Here is a 21,242-nt window from a genome sequence, read left to right on the forward strand (position 1 = left end):
CACTGACTCCCAGCATTGCTGATTCAGGATCTCCAGATCCTGAGTAGCTCAGACTGGGACAAATTGTTCTCCCATGCTTTTCTAGGAAAGAGTCTTTACTTCCTCTTTCCTAGACCTGGGTTCCTTCGAGACCGACTTCTGCCACCAGTAGCCTCCCACCGGCCAGTTCGCTCCCACAGGGAGGGACTCCTCAGGGTGCCATCGGCCAAGTTATGTCAGCTGGCGACACCCAGGGGGAGGGCCTTCTCTGTGGGGGCCCCAGCCCTGTGGAATGAACTGCCCCTGGAAATACGCAAGATCTCCGACCTCCGGGTGTTTTGCTGTGCTCTTAAGACCCTGCTGTTCCGCCAGGCAGGGCTATCTATGTCAATGATTTTAAATTGGGTGTTTTAGATTTTGGGTTTTAAATTCGGGCTGAAATTGTTTAATACTTTTAACTATTTTAAAACTGTTGTTTGTACTTTGTGTTTTTAATTGGCTGTACACTGCCCTGAGTCCTTCGGGAGAAGGGCGGTATAGAAATTAAATTATAAATAAATAAATAAATACAAACTTCCAGGAAACTAAGGATGGTTATCCTACACACTATACACGTACATGCGTACAGAAGAACTACATGTCACATTTAAAACCCAGTTTAAAACTAACTAGGATAAGGATCACAAAGATATGTATGTGTGAATCTAAATCAAATGGGAACATTTTGAAAAAGCCATTCTGATGCTTACGTGTGGATGTGCCTTACGCTGTTAAGAGAAATGTTCCTTATTTCTTTAGATAATCTCAGACAGACTAAGGAGGACCTGACCTTTGTCCTTGGGTGGGAGACCACCAGGTAATATTAGAGATGTGAGTTAGCCAGGGAAAGCTCCCGAGGGCCGCCTGCTCGCCCATCCACCAGCTGGGCTGGCCTGGAAGCGGTATGTCCCCTTGTTGTGGGCTGGATGTGGGATCCAAGGCGGAGCGGAGATCGAGCAGGCAGCAGCCCAGAGCATGGCCTAAAAGATGGCCGAGCCCCGCCGTGTCCTCCCGCCCCCCCCAAGAAGCCTGCAGCCGCCACCTCTTTGCTGGTGCAAGAATCCTCCAGCTGCCGGTCTTTTACTGTTTCCTGCTGCAAAAATCTTTTTAAAAACCTTGCCTGTTGGGCAGCGAGACCCAGCAAGAGATGAGGCATCGGAGAATTACCGTTCTGTTGCTGCACAAAGGTAAACTGAAGGCTCCGGCCACTGCCACTTCGGCCGGCCTGTGCCACCCCTTCTTGCCATGAGTGACATTGAGTTGGCCATGCCCACTCAGTCACATGACTGTGCCCAGCCGTGCCCAGCTGGTCTTTAGGACGAACCGATTGTTAAATCAGTTGGAGCCCACCACTGAAGCAATCCATTGGCAAGGCTGCCTATTGCACAGTGCCCTGTTCTGGACTGGCCTCTTTCCAATCTTCTCTGCAGAAACAGAGTTCTGCTAAGGAGTAAATCATTCTTCTCCTCATGCAATTTAAAAGCAAGAGCATCTCCGGTTTTAACCCCAAGGCAATTCTCCTGCAAATGTCTCCCAGAGCAGACTTCTGGCTCAACTTGTCATACTTAGAGACCAAGATGGTTGTGTGTCCTAGCGCTGGCTTTAGTATCTTTTTTTTTTTTTGCTTTGATTTATATGCCGCCCTTCTCCGGAGACTCAGGGCGGCTTACAGTGCATTAAGCAATAGCCTTCATCCTTTTGAATATTTATACAAAGTTAGCTTATTGCCCCCACAAACTGGGTCCTCATTTAACCTACCTTAGAAAGGATGGAAGGCTGAGTCAACCTTGAGCCTTGCAGAGATTCGAACCAGCAGAAATTACAGGCAGCTGTGTCAATAACAGGGTGCGTAGACCACTGTACTATCAAGGCTCTGTACTAGCAGGACACCTACCTGGAGGATGGAGAGGCGGTGGGACAGAGGCAACTGGTGGCGGCGGAGGATGGAGAAAGTGGGGGGGAGGCCCACTTAATGCTGGAGGTGGGCCTGCCGGGGGCACAAATGGCTGCTGCTGAGGGGGCTGAGCAGGCTGAGTTTTGCTCCCATGGTCTCCAAGTACCTGTCAAAAGAGGGCACAGAAGAATAAACAGGTTAGGTTTTACGAAAAAAAGAAACATAGTCAAAGCAAGTCCCAAAACAGGAAGTGCCCAATACCATGGGAATGCAGAAGAACGGGAGAACGAGATCCTGCGTGTTGAATTCAGCTGAACTTCAAAAGAAACCCAACCAAGTCAAATCAACCCTGAAGGACAGTTGGAATGCCTAACGCCGGTGGACACTGAGGACGACTTCCAACGTTTCAAATCTCCTGTGTAGGTACTTATCCGTTCATTCGTTTGCCTAATTTATTTCAGAGCTCAGATTTCATTGCTGCAGAGTGAAAGTTTTTGAAGCCAGGTAGTCCCCGACCTACGACCACAATTCAGCCCAAAATTTCTGTTGCTAAGCGAAACATTTGTTAAGTGAGTTTTACCCCATTTTACGACCTTTCTTGGCACAGTTGTTAAGTGAATCACTGCAGTTGATAAGTTAGTAAGCCAATTGTTAAATGAATCTGGCTTCCCCATTGACTTTGCTTGTTAGAAGGTCGTAAAAGGGGATCACGTGACCCCGGAACACAGTAACCATCATAAGTATGAGTCAGTTACCAAGCATCTAAATTTTGATCACACGACCATGGGGATGCTGCAAGGGTCGTAAGTGTGAAAAACAGTCATAAGTCATTTTTTTCAGTGCTGTTGTAACTTCGAACAGTCACTAAACAAACTGTTGTAAGTCAAGGACTACCTGTATATATAGCCCTCAGATTGAAGACTGCCTCTTCACTGATGATGTTTCTTAGTTTGGATCATGAAGAAGTGTTTCTTCGTGCATTTTTTCATGCAAGAAAACAGCCAAGCTCAGAGAGCAGGAAGCACCCTTCATTTCAACCCTGAGCTACAAATGTTTGCCTCTTTTTACCAGAACATCTCAAGAAGCAGAAACATTTCAGGACTAAAATAAGAATGATGAGACCTTTCACAGCACTCAGGTGTGCAAGATCCAATCTGAGTTGCTCATCGGGGCCAAAGGTTTATTCTTCCAAGCTTTCAGGCTTGTGCTGGAGCCCATCCTCAGGGAACGTCTCTCTGAGTGACTGGGGTATTCTCTGTGTTGTAGTTCTAGTGCAACACATGTAGTATACATACACATTTTGTACGTCTAGTTGTTGTGGCCCGTCAGCGGCCTGTGCAGCTAGTAGCTGATTCCGACAGCGAGGAGGCTGGTGTGGTGCTGCGCCAGCAGCCTGTGCAGCTGGCACTCGAGTCGGACAATGAGGAGGCTGGAGAAGATGTGGTGCCAGAGGCGGGGATTCAGCCAGGGCCTTCAGAACCTCCAGAAGCTCCCTTAAGTGAAGAGGACGAAAAGGAGGAGCCTCTTCTCGATGCACGAGCACGCAGAGCTACCAAAAGGCAGGAGTGGCTCCTCAGGAGGAGGTCTCCTCGAGAGTAAGGCTTGGGGCTAATTGGCCACTCCCTTAGCCTATTTAAGGAGGAATGCTGACTGAAGCAATTTGCAGGGAACAACTTCGTTCACATACCTTCGTGCCTTGTCTTGCTTATCTTATCAGCTTCCTGCAAATTGCTTCTGGCCATTCTGCCAACCACAGTAAGCTTTCAGTATTATTCTTTGAATTCTTGGTGGCTGTTAATGCAGTTAATTAACAGCTGTTGTTGTAAAAAACTGGTTTATTTAATAAACTAAGGTATGAACGGACTTTGTGTGTGCTGCATTCTCTGGGGTCCGTAGCTGGAGCAGAACACTAGTCTAGTGAAAAGAAGGACTAAGGGTGATATGATAGCAGTGTTCCAGTATTTGAAGGGCTCCTACAAAGACGAGGGGATCAAACTATTTTCCAAAGCACCAAAGGGCAGGACAAGAACTATGATGGAAACTAATCAAGGAGAAAATCAAGGAGAGAACCAACCTAGAACTAAGGAGAAATTTCCTGACAATGAGAACAATTAATCAGTGGAACAGCTTGCCTTCAGAAGTTGTTGGTGCTCCAACAATGGAAATTTTTAAGAAGGGATTGGACAACCATTCATCTGGAATGGTAAAGGGTCTCCTGTTTGTGCAGGGAGTTGGACTACAAGACCTCCAAGGCCCCTTCCAACTCTGTTATTCTGTATTCTATTTATATGGTTCCTGGTTGTGGGTAGCTTTTAGTTGTTAATTAGGGTGTTGATGGCTGACTATTAAGTCATTTCACAGTCATGATGGACTCCAGCATGAGCCCAAAAGCTTGGAAGAATAAACTTTGGTCTCAATAACCGACTAAGATTGGATCCTGCAACAATATCCTGGGATGCGTGTATTTACCTTCAATCGCCCCAGATTTCATTAAAAATATCCAAGTTAGTTCAGTTCAGACCAAGTGCATTTGCTTTAAAGACATGAAACTATTCGGACAGGGTATTTTTGTTTTGGGTTATGTGTTGGTGAAGTTCTGCATCATCATCTAATTGATGTCACATATTTTGGATATGTCCAATCAATTCAGGAAAAGAAATTACTAGAAATTACAGATTACTCACATACTTTTCCCAGCGTGGCTATAATTGAGATTTTATTTACAGGAGATTTAGAAACCTAGAATATGGAGAGAGGGAAAGAAGCAATCCCCTCTCAATTTGAAAACAGCATTTAAGAGAAAGAACAAGTTATAGCAATGGTTAGATCATTTATAATTTGAGGAAACCAAAAAGAAAGATGCCAGTAGTAGATTTAAGGAAAAGATGATTTGGGGGTGTACTATATTGAGATAGATCTTCAGATGATGTTCAACATACTGTAGTTTGAAAGAAGAGGAACATTTTAAAATGGAATAAAGAGGAGGAAAATCCAACTTTGCATACAAAGATATAGAGTAACAAAATAACAGAGTTGGAAGGGACCTTGGAGGTCTTCTAGTCTATCCCTGCTCAAGCAGGAGACCTTATACCTTTTCAGACAAATGGCTGTCCAACTTCTTCTAAAAACCTTCAGTGATGGAACACCCATAACTTCTTGAGTCAGGCCATTCCAATTGTTCTCAGTGTCAGGAAATTTCTCCTTAGCTCTAGGTTGAATCTCTCTCACAATCTTCCACCTGTTACTTCTTGTCCTGCTTCAGATGCTTTGGAGAATTGGTTGATCCCCTCCTCTCTGTGGCAGCCCCTCAAATATTGGAAGCCGGCTATCAAGTCACCCCTGGTCCTTCTCTTTGTTAGACCTAGTTTGTTGTTCGCCTACAGGCAGAATCTTGCCAGACTAAAGCAACTATCTGCATAGATATGAATATACGCCACGAATCAAGAGACGGTTTTGATCCTCTTTTTTGTTAGACTAGACATAGTTACAGTAACTTCCTCAACCATTCATCATATAATTTAGCCTCCAGATGCCTTATCATCTTCGTTGCTCTTTTCTGCACACTTTGTGGAGTCTCAACATCTGTTTTGTATCGTGGTGATCAGAAATGGATGCACTGTCCCAAGTGTGGTCTTACCCCAGTCAGGAACGTCCAATCTGGATTGAAAGTTAAGAGTGTGCAAGGCCTGAGCTCCTCTTTTCAGTTCTTACCTGAATGGGATTTTCTTCAGACGCATGTTTGTCACGCCGCCTTCCTTCCACCCTCCGGATAGTGCCAGCCTGTCCACCAATCACGTCGATTGTCCCACCCAGTTTCCTGTTCCAAAAGAAGACTCATTCAGCATCAGCAGCTGATCCTGATTGCATTGTTCTTCCTGTAACCCGGCTCATCATTGGAGTAATGGATGCTGTAAACACACTCAACTCACATGTTGTGACAACTGCACACTGCACATCATCCACCAGTAGACCACCATAATTTGATGATAACTTAAGTTCCAATGGATTAACAATCAAATTTCTTTTGTGCAACATTGTGGGCATTTGCTTCCCAATTCTCTGGATAAAATTCCATAAAGCAGAATTTACTATCAAAAAACCATCAAAAACTGACCTGCATCTTGCTTTTTGGGACATTATTATATGCTATGCTACAGACAGGAGAGTTACAATACTTTATCTAGCAGGAAACTGCTTGGGATATTGCTCACAAATTCAAAATGTTCCAAAGACTTAGTGCAGAGGTGTGCAACATGGTATCTTGGATTTGCACCCAATACCAACCGCCATCCCATTTAGTTTTTTAAAAAATAAAAATAAATCTATTTATTTCAATGCCTCTAGGCCTCCTAAAGATCTACATTGAGAGTTATCTATGGGACCATTTCTCTCCTGATGAATGGTTTGTGGGGATAGCCATACTTACTGTGGCAGCCATTTTAGGATTAGATGTCTCCTCAGGACCAATTTCCCTCCCTGGAACTGCATTCTGACTTCCAAATGGTCACCATCTCAAACTGCCTATCCTTTCTTTAGAGCAGTGTTTGTCAATCTGGACAAGTTTGAGATGTGTAGACTTCAACTCCCAGAATTCCCCAACTAGCAAAGCTGGTTGGGGAATTCTGGGAGTTGCAGTCCATACATCCTAATTTTTTTAAGGTTGATGAACACTGCTTTAGAGTCTTAACTATCTGCAAGGCTCTAGGGAATGAACAATATTTGTTTGAATATTTGTTCAAATAACAATAGTTGAAGGGCAGATGACTGAGCCCTTTGCTTTGAGGCTATTTATATCACCTAAACAAAATGGGGTAAGATTGGGATTGGGGGAAACTTGATGGATCTGCCTCCAGGTCAGCATACAGCCACCTCCCTATCAACAGCGTTGACCAAGTTTGCTTTGGGTGACCATCTAGATGAGTCTTCCCTGGATGGGTTGGGTCTGGGCTTCCCTGAATTCTAGCTTGCTTGGAAGCTTAAGATTCCTTCATCTGGAGAAGTTCAGGGTCCTAAAATGATTCATGGGGTAGTTTAAGCTGCTGAAAATCTTGCAAATAAGGAAGCCGGAGATAAAGGCTTCAAACCCTTGAAAAAGCAAAAAGATCTCAAAAACAGTCGCCCCAGAGGTGTCCCTTCGGTACCTGTTTGGAGGAGGTCCAGCTTTTATCCTTCCACCAACGAGGGCAACAAAATCAGTTTTAAAATCCATCTTGATGATGTTGTTCTCGGGTTCTTTATCAGCATTGCCGGTTCTTCCTTGTTGAACCTTAAAAACAAAACAAAAAACATTGCAGTGTTACAATGACCTTTTAAATCCGAGGTATTTTTCCTTCTCCTCCAATTGAAATCACCATTTTCTCGCTAACTAAAGGGGTCGACTTTAAACGGAGAGAGCATCCATTCTGCTCCTGCTGCTTTCCAGGAGACGGAATTCTTTTCTGCAGCCACCACCTGTTACAGGTGGTCCTTGACTTGCATTTCGTTTAGTGACCATTTGAAATTACAACAGAACTGGAGAAAGTGGCCTACCACCATTTGGAAGTTGAATCGTGGTAACTGGGCTTCTTTTCTTTTTTGGTTTGAACCATTCGCTGCTTATCCCAGAGGCTTCTTCAGATCAAGCTGGATGAAAAAAGCTACTTGGATAAGCAGCTGTTAAGTGAATCACTGCAATTGTTAAGTTAGTAACCCGGTTGTTAAGTGAATCTGGCTTCCTCATTGCCTTTGCTCATCAGAAGGTCACAAAAGTGGATCACGTGACCCTGGGACAGAGCAACCGTCATAAATAGGAGTCAGGTTCCCAAGTGGCTGAATTTTAATCAGGTGACCATCGAGATGCTGCAATGGTCGTAAGTGTGAAAAACAGTCATAAATCACGCCTCTGTAATTTTGAATAGTCACTAAGTAAACTGTTGTAGGATGAGGACTACTTCTATATATGATGGTTGTGGCGTCCTGGAGTCGCCTGATTGCCATCTGGGAGTGGGGAAAAGCTAGATTCACTTAACAATGGTGTTATTGACAACAATTGCAAATCATTTGCTTAATAACCGTGGTAAAAGATCATAAAGTTGGTTGTGACTCACTTAACAACTGCCTTGCTTAACCATGGAAAATCTGGTCTCAGTTGTGGTTGTATGTCGAGGACTGTCTTTATAAAGCACCTTAAATTGGAGAGGGGTTAGGTTCTATTGCAGAAGGGATGCAGATGGATATAATTTTTAATCTGGAATTCCTAAACTTTCTGTGTTCACACGCTAGCTATTTTTATCGGACCGAAAAGCCTTCTACTATTTTTACACCTACCCGTTTGCCAAGTCTTCTTCAGAAAGCGCAAGAGATGGCCTACTGAGTTTTTAAAATTGTACATTCTGGTTTTTATTATTTTTAATTAAGATTAACATAGTACAATATACAAATGAAAATAAGATGGTAGGGAAATGGGAAAGGGAAGGAAAAGTGTAGGATAAGGGGGAAAAGGAAAAGAAAAGCACTAACTTCCAACTTTTTTCAGCACGGTAAATACAATATTTTTTATTTTCATACTCTTAGTAGATACTAGCCATTTTTATAACAACAACTAATCTAACTGGCAAATTCCAGAGTTAAGATTTCACTGTTTCCTATCTCGAACACAAAGCTCAGGTAGATATTCAAGCAGAAACAAAACTGGATATATTCTTTTCTCTGACTTAAACAATTAATTTTGCTCTCTCAGTGAACCCATCAGTTTTTCCGTCCATTCTTCGATTGTGGGAACAGAAGATGGGCCTGGGGATAACCCTAACTCTAATTGTACATCTTAATACAGGAGGCAAAAGTTTAATGCTTTTCAACCTTAACAGCATTAATATGTGTGGACTTCAACTCCCAGAATTCCCCAGCCAGCATGCTTTGAGATGGGTGGATTTCCACTCCCAGAAGTTGACTGGGGAATTCTGGGAATTTGAAGTCCAGGCATCTTAAGTTTGGTTGTGGTTTGGTCCACAGGCTAGAAGCAACTTATTGCCTTTTGTCTCCCTCCAAAGGATCAAAATGTCGAGATCAGAAACTGACTTGCTTTTCATCTTCATTGAATTTAAAATTGACGTTCTTGTACAGGTAATCCTTGATTTACGACCATAATTGAGCCCAACATTTCTGTTGCTAGGTGAAACATTTCTTAATTGAATTTTGTCCTATTTTACGACCTTTCTTGCCTCATTTGTTAAGTGAATGGCTGCAATTGTTAAGTTAGTAACACGGTTGTTAAGTAAATCAGGCTTCCTCATTGACTTCGCTTATATGAAAGTCACAAAAGTTGATCACATGACCTCAGGACACTGGAACCATCATAAATATGAATCAGTTGTCAAGCATCCAAATTTTGACCATGGGGATGTTGAAATAGCCATTAAGTGTGAAAAATGGTCATAAGTCACTTTTTTTCGGTGACGTTGCAACTTTGAATGGTCATTAAATGAACTGTTGTAAGTCAAGGATTACCTGTGCATTATTACAGCTTTTATGTCCCCCAACCATTCCAAGCCCGTGCACGTTGATGAATTCCTTGAGAAGCAGGGCGATTGAAAGAAACCAACTTCCAAGCTCTGCATTTTACCGTGATCTTGTTTTCGGTGCAGATGGGGACCGAAGGCTCCAGGCCAAGCTGAAGCCGGCGCTGCTTTTCACAATAGGCTTTCCATGTTTCCTCGTTGAACCCATAGTTGAAATAATCGGAAAGGTCGGCACCTGGAAAGAAATGAAATGTGTTGACAAAAAGGGTCTCCAGGGAAATCCAACTCTCCTGGCAGAAAGAAATGGGGGGCCGGGGTGGGGGGTGGGACTGAAGTGGAAAGTGGCTTGGAGCAACTTCTGTTTGCAGCAGAGAAATCTTCTTTCGGGATTCTTCTGCTAAAAATAAATAAAAGTTATCAGAAAGAAGAAAAGGAGAAGAGCAAGGGGATGCTGGCATATTACACCTCTAGTTCAGGGGTCTCCAAACTTGGCAACTTTAAGGCTTGTGGACTTCAACTCTCAGAATTCCCCAGCATGGCTGGCTAGCGAATTTTGGGGGGTTGAAGTCCATAAGTCTTAAAGTTGCCAAGTTTGGAGAGCCCTTCCCTAGTTAAAGTGAATTATAAAAGATGATCAAGAACTGTGTCATTCAAGTCTCCACCTCATTCTCCCACGTAGGTAGACTCTCTCTGTCTTTTGATGACTCATGCGGAATTTTAACAACCTTTTTCATTATTGCACATTATCTCTGCTGTCATATTTCACCAAAACTCGGGCCAGCTGTGGCTACAGTTAAGCACAATTGCAAGGTTTTCTTTTTTTCCAGGAGTGGAAATTTTTAACACTCCAAATCTTGCTGAAGGATAATTTCCATCTTCTGTTACCACCAGACACTTTCATTAGGCCCTGTGGAGGCTGAAGATCACCTGGTAACCTTCATGAGTTGTGGTCTACAGGCCACGTGCAAGCCCAACACATTTTTGTGGCCCGCAAACCAGAGGACCCCCACGAGTGGGTGGGACCATTATTTTGGCACCATTTTTTTTTTTAGGCTGGTGATTGTGAGATGAAAAGGGTCCTTTCGGCTCGTAGAAGGTGAAAACGAGTGTTTCATCTTTTAAACATTCTCAAGGTCCTGAAATCTGGGAACATTTATGGTGAAATATATTTAGAGTATGAAGACACGCACACACATATGCTAATCGCAATAATCCCAAAGAAAACTGATGAATATCTGAATGGCATCCATCTTCAATGCAACAAGGCGATTTGTAACCATGATTGCTGAAACTAGGATTCAAAGCAGGTGCACAAATTGTGGTTACAAATCAGCCAGAGTTTGTAGAGGTGGCCCTCCATTTAGAACCATTTGTTTAATGACTGTTTGAAATGACAACAAAGCTGAAAAAAGTAACTGGCTGGGGGAATTCTGGGAGCTGGAAGTCCAGACGTCTTAAAGTTGCCAAGTTTGGGGATCCCTGGAGTAGAGGAAGCCACAGAGGCTGCAGACTCCTGCAACAGGAGACATGCAATTCACACCTATGTTTATGGTTCTTTGGATTAGATAGGTGCAAAAACCCCACACTCCAAACAAGATATTTTCTCTGGAATTCCCTCTGAGAAAAAAAAAATTCCACCAACAAGATCTGTTTCTGTAAGGGCTGTGAGAATAACCTTCCGCGGAGGAAGCGATACAAGTTAGATAAGAGAAATCTGAGTCCAAAGCAGGAATGTAACTTGAGAAAGCGACTCAGGCTAAACCCTCCCTAGTTCTGTTTAGGAGAAAGGCAGGGAGAGGGAGGTGCATTGAGAGTGACCAGAGTCTGTTACCGCAACCCTATAATAAAAGCAGATTTAGTATTCATCTCTTTGATGTTCAAGTCTGAACTTGTGTTGGAATGTGGTGAGGAAGGGGATTCCCAGGGAGGGAGGGGATTGATTCCAGAGGAGTAAGAGGCAACTCAGCCCAGAGACCAGGTGTGAGAGAAAGCGGGTGAAGACAGCCCCTCCCTAACAGTTCCCAGAATACATTGTAGATGCAGAAAGTAGAGTCCTCAGTCTGCCAAGAATTTGGTCTATAGGTGTGAAAACCATAAATAATTCAGCCTGGAAAGATGGTTTTGAGCCTGACACATGCCGACTGTGGAATTCTAGGAGCTGAAGTCCACCCATGATGGCTGAGGGATTTTGGGAGCTGCAGTCCACAAATGTTGTGATGGAATGTGGATCCCTAGGAGGCAGGGAATTTATTCCAGAAGTGGAAGAGGCAACTCAGCTTAGAGATCAAGCGTCTATTTTAATCTGCATCTACAATATACTCTGTGAGCTGTTAGGGAGGGGCTGTCCTCACCATCTTTCTCTCATGCATGATCTCTAGGCGGAGCCTGCCAAGATTTGGTCTAGAGGTGTGAAAATAATGAAGAACACAGCTTGGAAGAATTATTGTGTGTCATTCTTGCTTTGAAGCCTGACAGGTCTACCTCAAAAGTACATAAATCTTGCAACTTTAAATGTGCCTCCCCCCCCATGCATTCATGTTCACAAGAACAAGGGAGGGTCCCCTCTAAGACTCTCTCTAATTCCACTTTTGGTTTGGACTCAGATTTCTCTTCTCTCAGGCTCTTCCTCCTCTTCCTCAAGGTTATCCTAATTTCAGTTTCTAAATGAGGAGCAACAAGAAAAAAAGCCAGGAGAAATTCTGGCTTCTCTCTGGAAATAGGTAGGCAAAGCTCAGAAGCTGAGCTACAATCACTAAAAGGCCCGTCCCTGATTGAGCTGAGCTGTCCAACCCCAAGGAGCAGCGTGAAGGCTCGGCGGTTAAGACGCTGGGTTTGTTGGCTGGAAAGTCAGCAGCCCGTGTTCGAAACCCAAGCACCACATGACAGGGTGAGCTCCCATCCTTGCTCCAGCTCCTGCCAACCTAGCATACAAATGCAAGTAGATAAATAGGTACCACTTCGGTGGGAAGGTAACAGTGCTCTATGAGTTCATACTGGCTACATGACCACAGAAATGTTTTTGGATAGCGCTGGCTCAATGGCCTTGAAATGGAGATGAGCAGCGCTCCCTAGAGCCGGCAATGACTAGCGGAGTAAAATCTGCAAGGACTCCATTTATCCAATCCCAAGTGAACTGATCAGATGGTCCCACTACGCAGAAAAAGATCTCCCCGTTTCCAAAATGATAGTGCTGCTCTTAGATTTCATCACACATTATGGAGAGCATGCCCATAAATTGGAGACTGTATCCACCTGTCCCACCTCATCACGGACTGGTGATGCCGGGCCAAACCAAACCAAATTACAGGGGGGGAAAAAAAGGAAACTGTTGATCATATTTACCACAAGAAACTTTGAGGCCCCACCTGGTTTCCTCCACGGTTTGTCTTCAAACGATTCTAAATCCACCTCGATTACTGGCAAGCCGTTAATATTCCCCGAAGCCTCTAAATCAATACCTTTAGGCTGCGACTTGGCTTTGAAGAAAGGAAAGCAGATGGTTAGTGCTTAAGGCGGGCTGCAGAGCTGTTCCCAGGGTGAGGAAAAACTGTGCAGCTCAAAAAAACCAGAAAATTCTTCCTGGATAAATTTAGCTTCAGCTCCTGAGTTCTGCCCATTTGCAAATAAAATAGCTTTGTGTGCGTGTTTGTGTGTGTCTTTCTCAACACAATGCATTGTTTTGCTCCATGGAGAAAACAATGGCAAGTACAGGTGAGGAAGGAAGGAAGGAAGGAAGAAAGGAAGGAAGGAAGGAAGGAAGGAAGGAAGGAAGGAAGGAAGGAAGGAAGGAAATAGGAAAGGGAAAAGACATGAAGGAAGGAAAAAAGAGAGTCAGCATGCTAATTAAATAAGCCTAATTAATTAATAGCATATGTTACAAAGCCTGATATGGTCTGAGATAGGTTTACAAGCCATTTTGATTGTATTGAACATTAATTCAGAATAAAACATTCATTTGCCGAAAGTGAAAAAGATAACCAAAAATAAAGCTCCATTCATACCTGAGGCTGGTGCTCCATAGCCTCGACCCGTTTTTAGATTCAGGTTCATCGGAGTCCCCCTAAAAGAGAATGAAGACAGATCTCCTGGGTAATCTATGTAGGGCTTGGCTCCAATCATCTTTATCAGAGTCTTAAACCAGTACAAATCAAACAACAGCAGCATGAAAAACATCACTGGGTAGTTCCAATAATCGGCTGAATGGACAGGCTGGCCCAGGAGAAGGGGCCAGTGGACAACACTGCTGGGCTGGTAGCACCCTCCCCCCATTCTAATTGGCTTTTGGGGAATGACGGGAACGGAGGTCCTGCCCATCTGGATGGTGTCAGGTTAAGTCACTCTGGTTTCAGTGAAAGCTGCTTCAATGACTTTGTACATACAGCAGAAATTTGATCAGCCGGAAACCAGAAAATGGCGAGTTCCAGTCTTGTCTTAGACATGAAAAAGTGACTGGGTGATTTTTGGCCAATCATCAGGAGATGGTGAGTTCGAGTCCTGTTTTAAGCATGAAAGCCAACTGGGTGACTTTGGCCAATCACCAAGAGACAACGAGTTCTGGTCCCGCCTTAGGTGTGAAAGCTAGCTGGGTGACTTTGGGTCAATCATCAGGAGATGGTTGAGTTCTGCTACTACAGTATGAAAGGCGTGAATGGATGATTTGGGGCCAGTCAAGTCTCTCTTAGCCCAATCCACTTTACAGGATTATTGTTATGGGGAAAATAGAGGAGGAAGGAATATTAGATATGTTCACTTCCTTGAGTCATTTATAAAAATAACAGAGGCAGCATACAAATAAAATAAACAAGTAAAGCATCATTGATCTCAAAAAAACTTGCATGACTAAGTAAAGAATAGGATTTGGGGGAGGGTATAACACATACATATAAGATGGGGCTCCAGTCTTGATATTGCCAATCGTGACTCGAATGTCATCATCATCACTGTCACTCTCCTCCTCATCATCTTCCCCACTTGGGATGATCTACAGCAAAGACAGTAACATGAGAAAGTAGCATGAGAAATTAAACCCGGCTAGGTGAGTTGTCACAAGGAACAAAAGAGGACGTGAGAAAAAAAGAGTACAGGGAGCTCCATCTAATTTGGATTTGGATCCCACCTGATTATGTACTATCAGATTAGTGTTGACTGTTGCCAACCAGAGACAACTTTTTCTCCATGACAATCTGACCCTAAGCTTTTTCTTTCAGGTCTTCCAACAACACCCTCACACCATTGTATTTGGGCTGATGAACTTCTCTGCTGTTGACCCTCCTCTTCTGCTTCCTTCCATCCTACTGAGCCTCAGAACCTTCTCCAGAGAGCCAGGTCTTCTCATAATCCTTCCCAAGTAGGGTAATTTCAATTTGGTCATTGAGAACTCTGGATTTGGCTATCCACAGGCTATCCACAGATTTCTTAGGAGACTTCTCAAACACCAAAGATGAGAAGTATCAATATTCTTTCTGTCCTGTTCCTTTAAAGTCCAACTTTCACTTCCACAGAATGTCACCAGGCAAAAAAAAAAAAAAAATGTCTTGTGTAGTTCTGATTTTTTTGCTCAGAGACACAACTGGGCATCTGAATGCCTTTTTAAAGGCTTTCCTGGGTGGCTGCTGGGCCAGTTATCATTACTTTTGCTTGTATTTAATCTTAGGAAATTATGTTTCTTCCTTCAATTTTACAACTATGTTCATTTTCTCCCAATCCAGCTTTTCTCAATAAAAACTCAACAGGTGGGTTGATTAATTAAGAACATATAGTCCTATATATGTTGCAATATATGTATGGTAATAATTTATAGAGAGAATAATCATGAAGTTGTGGGCACTCCATCAGTAGAGTTTTTAAGAAGAGACTGGACAGCCCCTTGTCTGGAATGGTATAGGGTCTTCTGCTTGAGCAGGGGGTTGGACTAGAAGACCTCCAACATCCCTGCCAACTCTGCTATTGTGTAATTATGCAGTCTTGTCTCACTCATTTGCAATTTGAAGCCAGTTTTGCCATTCCTGTCTGGACTGTGGCTTTCTGACTGCATATACATGAAGGACATTGAGATGTTCTGGAATTCCAATTTTTCTAAGGACATTCCACAGGTTGACGTTGTCAATACAATCATTTTGTCAATGAAGCACCTACTGACTAATTTTTGGTTATTATTTGGCTTTTCTCAGATATCCAGTGTGTATCAGCAGTCCCTTATTCTTTGAACTTTTCTAAAATCAGCTTTGTAAGTTCTTACATGTGGAGCTCTGTGTTGGATGAGCTAACCATTATTTTGTTAGCATGTTATAGATACTATACAATAGCATGTGCAGTCTGCTAAAATCTCATTAATTTTGGTACTGACATGTAGAATTACTTCTTTGTTGGCCACTGTGTTATTCTCCAGATTTGCTATTATAGTTTGGTTGGAACCATTACCAATACTTCTTCTGTTGCTTGCCATATTTCTGTAGTTCTTCCAATTCTTGTAGCCTTCTGACTTGGTAATAATGGAAATATTGATCTGATTTCATCTGCTAATACTAAGACTACTCTAAAGAATCTTGATGCTGACATCTGTACTCTACAGAATTTCAATCTACTTATTGTTTGATCTTCACTGAACTGTTCACTATTTGTCCATTGGTGTCCCTTAGCATACTGATATGAGGTTGGAACCTCTGTGTTCAGAGATCTTTTGGAAGATGTTTCAATGTTTTTCTATCTTCAACCTCTTTACAGCAGTTGTTGTAATAGTGCTCCTTGTCTGTGGAACTCTTTTTTTAAAAAAAAAATATTTATTAAATTTTTCCAACATTTAAAACACAAAACACAAATTTACACTCATTACAGCATTTCCATATCAATATCAATATCAGCCATAAGATTCATATTTACATAAATTTCTATGGTTCATTATCCTATATTATACCATCATTTAAATTATAATACCTACAATCATATTATCATCAATATTATATAGTTTATATATTATATATTATACTTTTTATACATCTTATGCATTAATTTTACTCCTATTCTCAAGCCACATATACCATCTACTCCAAATTTGATAAAACTCAGATTCTTCTCTCTCTTTCAATTCCATAGACAGCCTATCCATTTCAGCATACTCATATATTTTTCTTATTATCATTGTTTCTGAAAGAATATCAGCCTGTTTCCAATTCTGCGCAAAAATGACTCTGGTTGCCGTTAATATGTGTAATATTATGTATTGGATTTTTTTACCCATTTTCCAATCTAAAATGCCCAAAAGAAATAATTCCGGCTTCAATTCGATTTTTTGTTCAGTTATTTCTTCCAACCATTTTCTTATCTTATGCCAATATTTCCTGGCCTTGGGACAAGTCCACCACATGTGGTAGAAAGTTCCCTGTTTATAACCACATCTCCAACATTTGGGTGAACAATTTGAAAACATCTTGGCTAATCTGGCTGGTTGTAAATGCCAACGGTAGAACATTTTATAGAGGTTCTCCTTATAAGCAGCTGACACCATTAATTTATAGTTTTTCTCCCATAATTTATCCCAATGGTCTAATTCAATACTGTATCCGAAATTTCTTGTCTCTGGAACTCTTAGTTAATTGCCTTTCAGAAGGGTTTTTTTTTGGTCTTTTTCCCTTCCCTTCCCTTCGCTTCCTTTCCCTTCTCTTCCCTTCATTAGTTTCCATGGTTCATTCTAAAATCCAGTTTGCTTTCTTCCCTTTTTCCTCTTCAGCAGTATCTTTTCACATTTATCCTTAACTACTTTTTTAAATCCAATCCATGGTTCCTCTGGTTTTCTATCAATTATCAATCAATCACATATTTATTACAGTCATAGACTTGCATGGTATCTATCAATGATGTTCATGACTTCAAAATAACTTTTGATGTTCTGTTTGAAAATGATGGCTATGTGCTCAAGACCATATAATGGAAACTGGATGACTTTCTTTCTCTACTTTAGCTTGACACTCCCACTTCTGGTCATCTCTCCCAGGAACACCCCAACTCTTGCCAGAATGAGGCAGCAAAGCAGGACTTGAAGTGATAGGTCCCAACTATTGTTAGTGTGAGCTCTGCTCATCATTGACATAATTCTCTATGGATTTCTCCTGTGAGTGCAGCCAGACCTTGACAGAAAAATATCCAGTGATTGTCTATGCTGGACAGGACTGGGAATGAAGTCCAACATATTTCCCAGACACATGATTGGAAAACGGTGTGCTGGACTTTCTACTTGATGATCATCACTTACTTGCTGCAACAGTTCTTGGTCTTCACTGATAACAATTCTGGTCTCCTTAGGAATGTCTTGCAATGGATGAGATTCAGTGTGTCTGATAAATGTAAACAAAACAATAAGGGCAAGTTTCTCCACCCAATAAGATACAGATTACATTGGTTAATCAGTAGGACAACTGACCCTCCAGCATACAAAGTATTCCTTTCTATGCAGATGTCACATATAGGGTTATCCTTGGCACACTCAACTGCAGCCAGAACAAAGCTTCTGCAGGACCCTGAGCTCAAGGTATCCATGGAACAATTAATGGGCTTGGCTTATCAGGAACAGGCTTGGTTTACAATTATCTGGCCAACTTTTGCACTGGTTTCACAAATTCCTATCCTGTCTTCTTTTTAAGAAAAGCCCAAGTCAGCTAACCAGGCAGTTGGAAAGCAAGCCTGCTCCTGATCCATCCATCCATCCATCCATCCATCCATCCATCCATCCATCCATCCATCCAAAGAAATGTGACTAAAACAGAATTTAGAACTCCAAATGAGAAAATAAAAGGCAAATAAACAGATATAAACAAAGCATTTTGGAGTTTTTTTAAGTAATGAGGTTTTGATGTTGGGAATAAACGGAAGTGACAAAGCTACACTTAAGCTTTTACAATCAATGTAACTTAACATTAATTTAATCTAAGGTAATGTAAATTTAATGTAATAAAATTAACTTAATGTAACATCAAGTACCTCCGTAACTTGACGTGCTCCAGAAAAGTTATATAGTATTATATAGAAATATGGCATTTATATATAAATGTTATATGCTATGATGTTCAATTAACATGGCATAAGCTTGCCGGGTATTATGGAGATTGACATCCAACAGATCTGAAGAGCATCATGTTACAGAAGGTTGCTACCTGACCTAAATATGTTTGGTTCTAAATGAAAAGCTTGAAGATTTACCCAGATATTGGTCCATCTTCTGGCTTACCATTGTCATCTGAAAATAGGAAGAAAGACAAATACTAATTAAAGGCAAAGATAAATCCTTCAATATTTGTAAAAAAAGAACTCACTGTAGTCTTATGAGGTGTTCCTATTGACCAATTACGATGGAATATGGAAGGCTGGCGGGATATCGACATAGGTGAAATTCAGCTGGTTCTCACCTGTTCGTCCGAACCGTTAGTAAATTGCTTAGGCATTCGGAGAACCAGTTAAAAATAAAGTGCAAGAGAGGTGTTTTTTTTTTCCTCTCTCCTTCAATTAATAGCTCCACTTAACAGTTGCAGCTGAAATGCAGCCAATACACGCTGAATCAAGTCAATAAACAACAGAAACTGTCAGGATTAGGGCAGGGAAACCCATCAATCACCCCTCTAGCGATGGGATTAACCACTTCCCTTCTGGAAGGACAAGATTACAAACATTTTCATTATAAAGAGTATTAAGTAACAGTTCTGTGATCAGCTGATACTCCCTGGAGTTTCCCAAAACCTTTTATAACTGCTGCAGTGTTGGCTACTTCTTGTTTCTTCCTGGGGGAAAAGATAGAGGAGGGGACAATGATGCAGTTTGGTCGTACAGGCCGTGAATTTAATGCATGTGTGGGTCCAGCCAGCTGTATTGCTTCTGCTGTGAAGCACCCAATTTAGAACATAGAGAACATAGAATAATAGAGTTGGAAGGGTTAATGGCTTTTGGGCTTTCAATTAGCCTGAGCAGCTGCTCTTAGTTTCCCTCTTGGCTGTTGTTGAGTTTGCTTTGGGGTTGACTTTTTTTAAAAAAGGGAATGGCTGTTTTAAGTTTTCTGCATTGTTTTAGTGATTACTGGCACTGTCCTTTTGGGGTGTACTTCCCTCACTCTTTTTGAAAGCCTCTAGTGATGGAGCACCCACAACTTCTGAAGGCAAGCTATTCCATTGGTTAATTGGTTTCACCCTTAGGAAATTTCTCCTTAGTCCTAGGTTGCTTCTCTCTTTGGTTAGTTTCCATCCATTGTTTCTCATCTTTGTAAATTTCCTGACAGAACAATTAATCAATGGAACAATTTGCCTCCAGAAGTTGTAAATGCTCCAACACTGGAAGTTTTTAAGAAGAGATTGGATAATCATTTGTCTGAAGTGGTGTAGGGTTTCCTGCCTAAGCAGGGGGTTGGACTAGGAGTCCTCCAAGGTCCTTTCCAACTCTGTTATTCTATTCTATTCTAAATATTGGAACAGTGCTATTTTATTGTACTATTTTATTGTTAGTTGGACTAAGAAATTTCCTACGGGTGAGACCAATCAAGTTGGCCACGCCCACCCAGTCACATGATCCATTTCATACAGAAAATACCAGGAGCCACAAAACCTGGGTAGGTGTGGCTGGGGGGAGGGTGTCATGTGACCGGGTGGGAGTGACATTGAGTTGGCTGTGCCCAGCCACTCACATGACCACCCAGCCACGCCCAGCCACTCACATGACCACCAATCCACGCCTACCAATCCACGCCCACAGAACTGCTAGGGAACATTTTTGGATTTCACCACTAGATACGGACAAAAAAGTGAGCGAGAAGGAGCAATTGCTTTCCTAGACTGTCCCTGTACTCTGTCTCTTTCTAGCTTATGTCTCTCTTCTTCTAACTACAGTGACACCCAAGCACCAATCCTTCTTGAAGTCTCCTTTGAGTTGACCCAACCCTGATGACTTCAGGAACTTTTCCATGGAGTTTTCTTGGCAGCCACATGGAAATGTTTTGCTGCTGCTTTCGCCAAAATATTTTCTTGTATTTACAACCTCCAGGATTTCCTAACATCCAGATCATCCCAGATCAGGAGACAAAACAATGCTCTCAATTTGCAAGAAAGCAAATGCCAGTTGAATATTAGAAAAACATTCCGAGGATAAGTGAGGAAAGCAATTTGGCAGTAGAAGCAGCAACCAAGCAAAGCGATCGACAGAGACTGGACATCTTTCTGTAGGGGATGCTTTAATTTGGATTCCTGCATCTAGCAGAAATCTGAATAGAGGATCTTCCAACTGCAGGATTTCCAAATGGGCAGTCAGGGAAGTTTTCTGCAGCCATCATCCTTCAGGACCTGGGTCTGGACTCCACAGATTCTGAGGGTTGGTAAGGAGTCACACCTCAGACAGCTCATTCATAATTACTTTTATTTAGAAATCAGGCAGGAAGCCACATTCAAAGTGTTTCCTACATCACATTTCCTGGGCAAAAAGGATGCACATGAATTTTGATCTGTGGCCTATTTTGATATTAGCAGGCTGGTTGTATAATTTATGTTTCTATAAATGGATCTGCATGCCTCACTCATGTAGGGCTAGTAATCCCCCCCTCTCTGTGTAATAGAAACTCTTTAAAACTTTTGCAAAATAGAACTCATACTTCCACTAGAAGAGAATATTTGTAGCTCAGGATTGAACTATGGAGTCCTTGGTGCTCTCTGAGCTTGGTGGTTTTCTTGCAGACATTTCATTACCCAGCTAGGTAATATCATCAGTGTGAGCGAGTGTGGGGCTTGCTGCCTGTTTATATACAATAGCTTACCCTGCGGGATAGGTTTCCCTGTGGTAGTTCCTTAATTAAGATACTATTTTCTGCT

At 42.0% G+C, this 21,242-nt stretch overlaps 1 protein-coding gene across 2 annotated transcripts in view; it reads right to left on the reverse strand.

Moving 5' to 3' along the window:
• LOC117675994 (uncharacterized) overlaps positions 1–21,242 on the reverse strand; it is a 43,056-nt gene that overhangs the window by 14,373 nt on the left and 7,441 nt on the right. For both annotated transcript variants that reach the window (XM_034435100.3, XM_034435099.3), the window contains exons 2-10: positions 18,601–18,637; positions 17,657–17,738; positions 14,289–14,389; positions 13,410–13,468; positions 12,774–12,884; positions 9,513–9,643; positions 7,054–7,178; positions 5,624–5,729; positions 1,913–2,078 (exon numbers count right to left, since the gene is read on the reverse strand). In XM_034435100.3, coding sequence (XP_034290991.2) covers positions 1,913–2,078; positions 5,624–5,729; positions 7,054–7,178; positions 9,513–9,643; positions 12,774–12,884; positions 13,410–13,468; positions 14,289–14,389; positions 17,657–17,738; positions 18,601–18,637 — 918 coding nt within the window. The remainder of the gene's footprint in view (positions 1–1,912; positions 2,079–5,623; positions 5,730–7,053; positions 7,179–9,512; positions 9,644–12,773; positions 12,885–13,409; positions 13,469–14,288; positions 14,390–17,656; positions 17,739–18,600; positions 18,638–21,242) is intronic.

This window comes from Pantherophis guttatus, chromosome 12 (assembly GCF_059756535.1).
Source record: "Pantherophis guttatus breed Tessera chromosome 12, ASM5975653v1, whole genome shotgun sequence".
NCBI lineage: Eukaryota > Metazoa > Chordata > Lepidosauria > Squamata > Colubridae > Pantherophis > Pantherophis guttatus.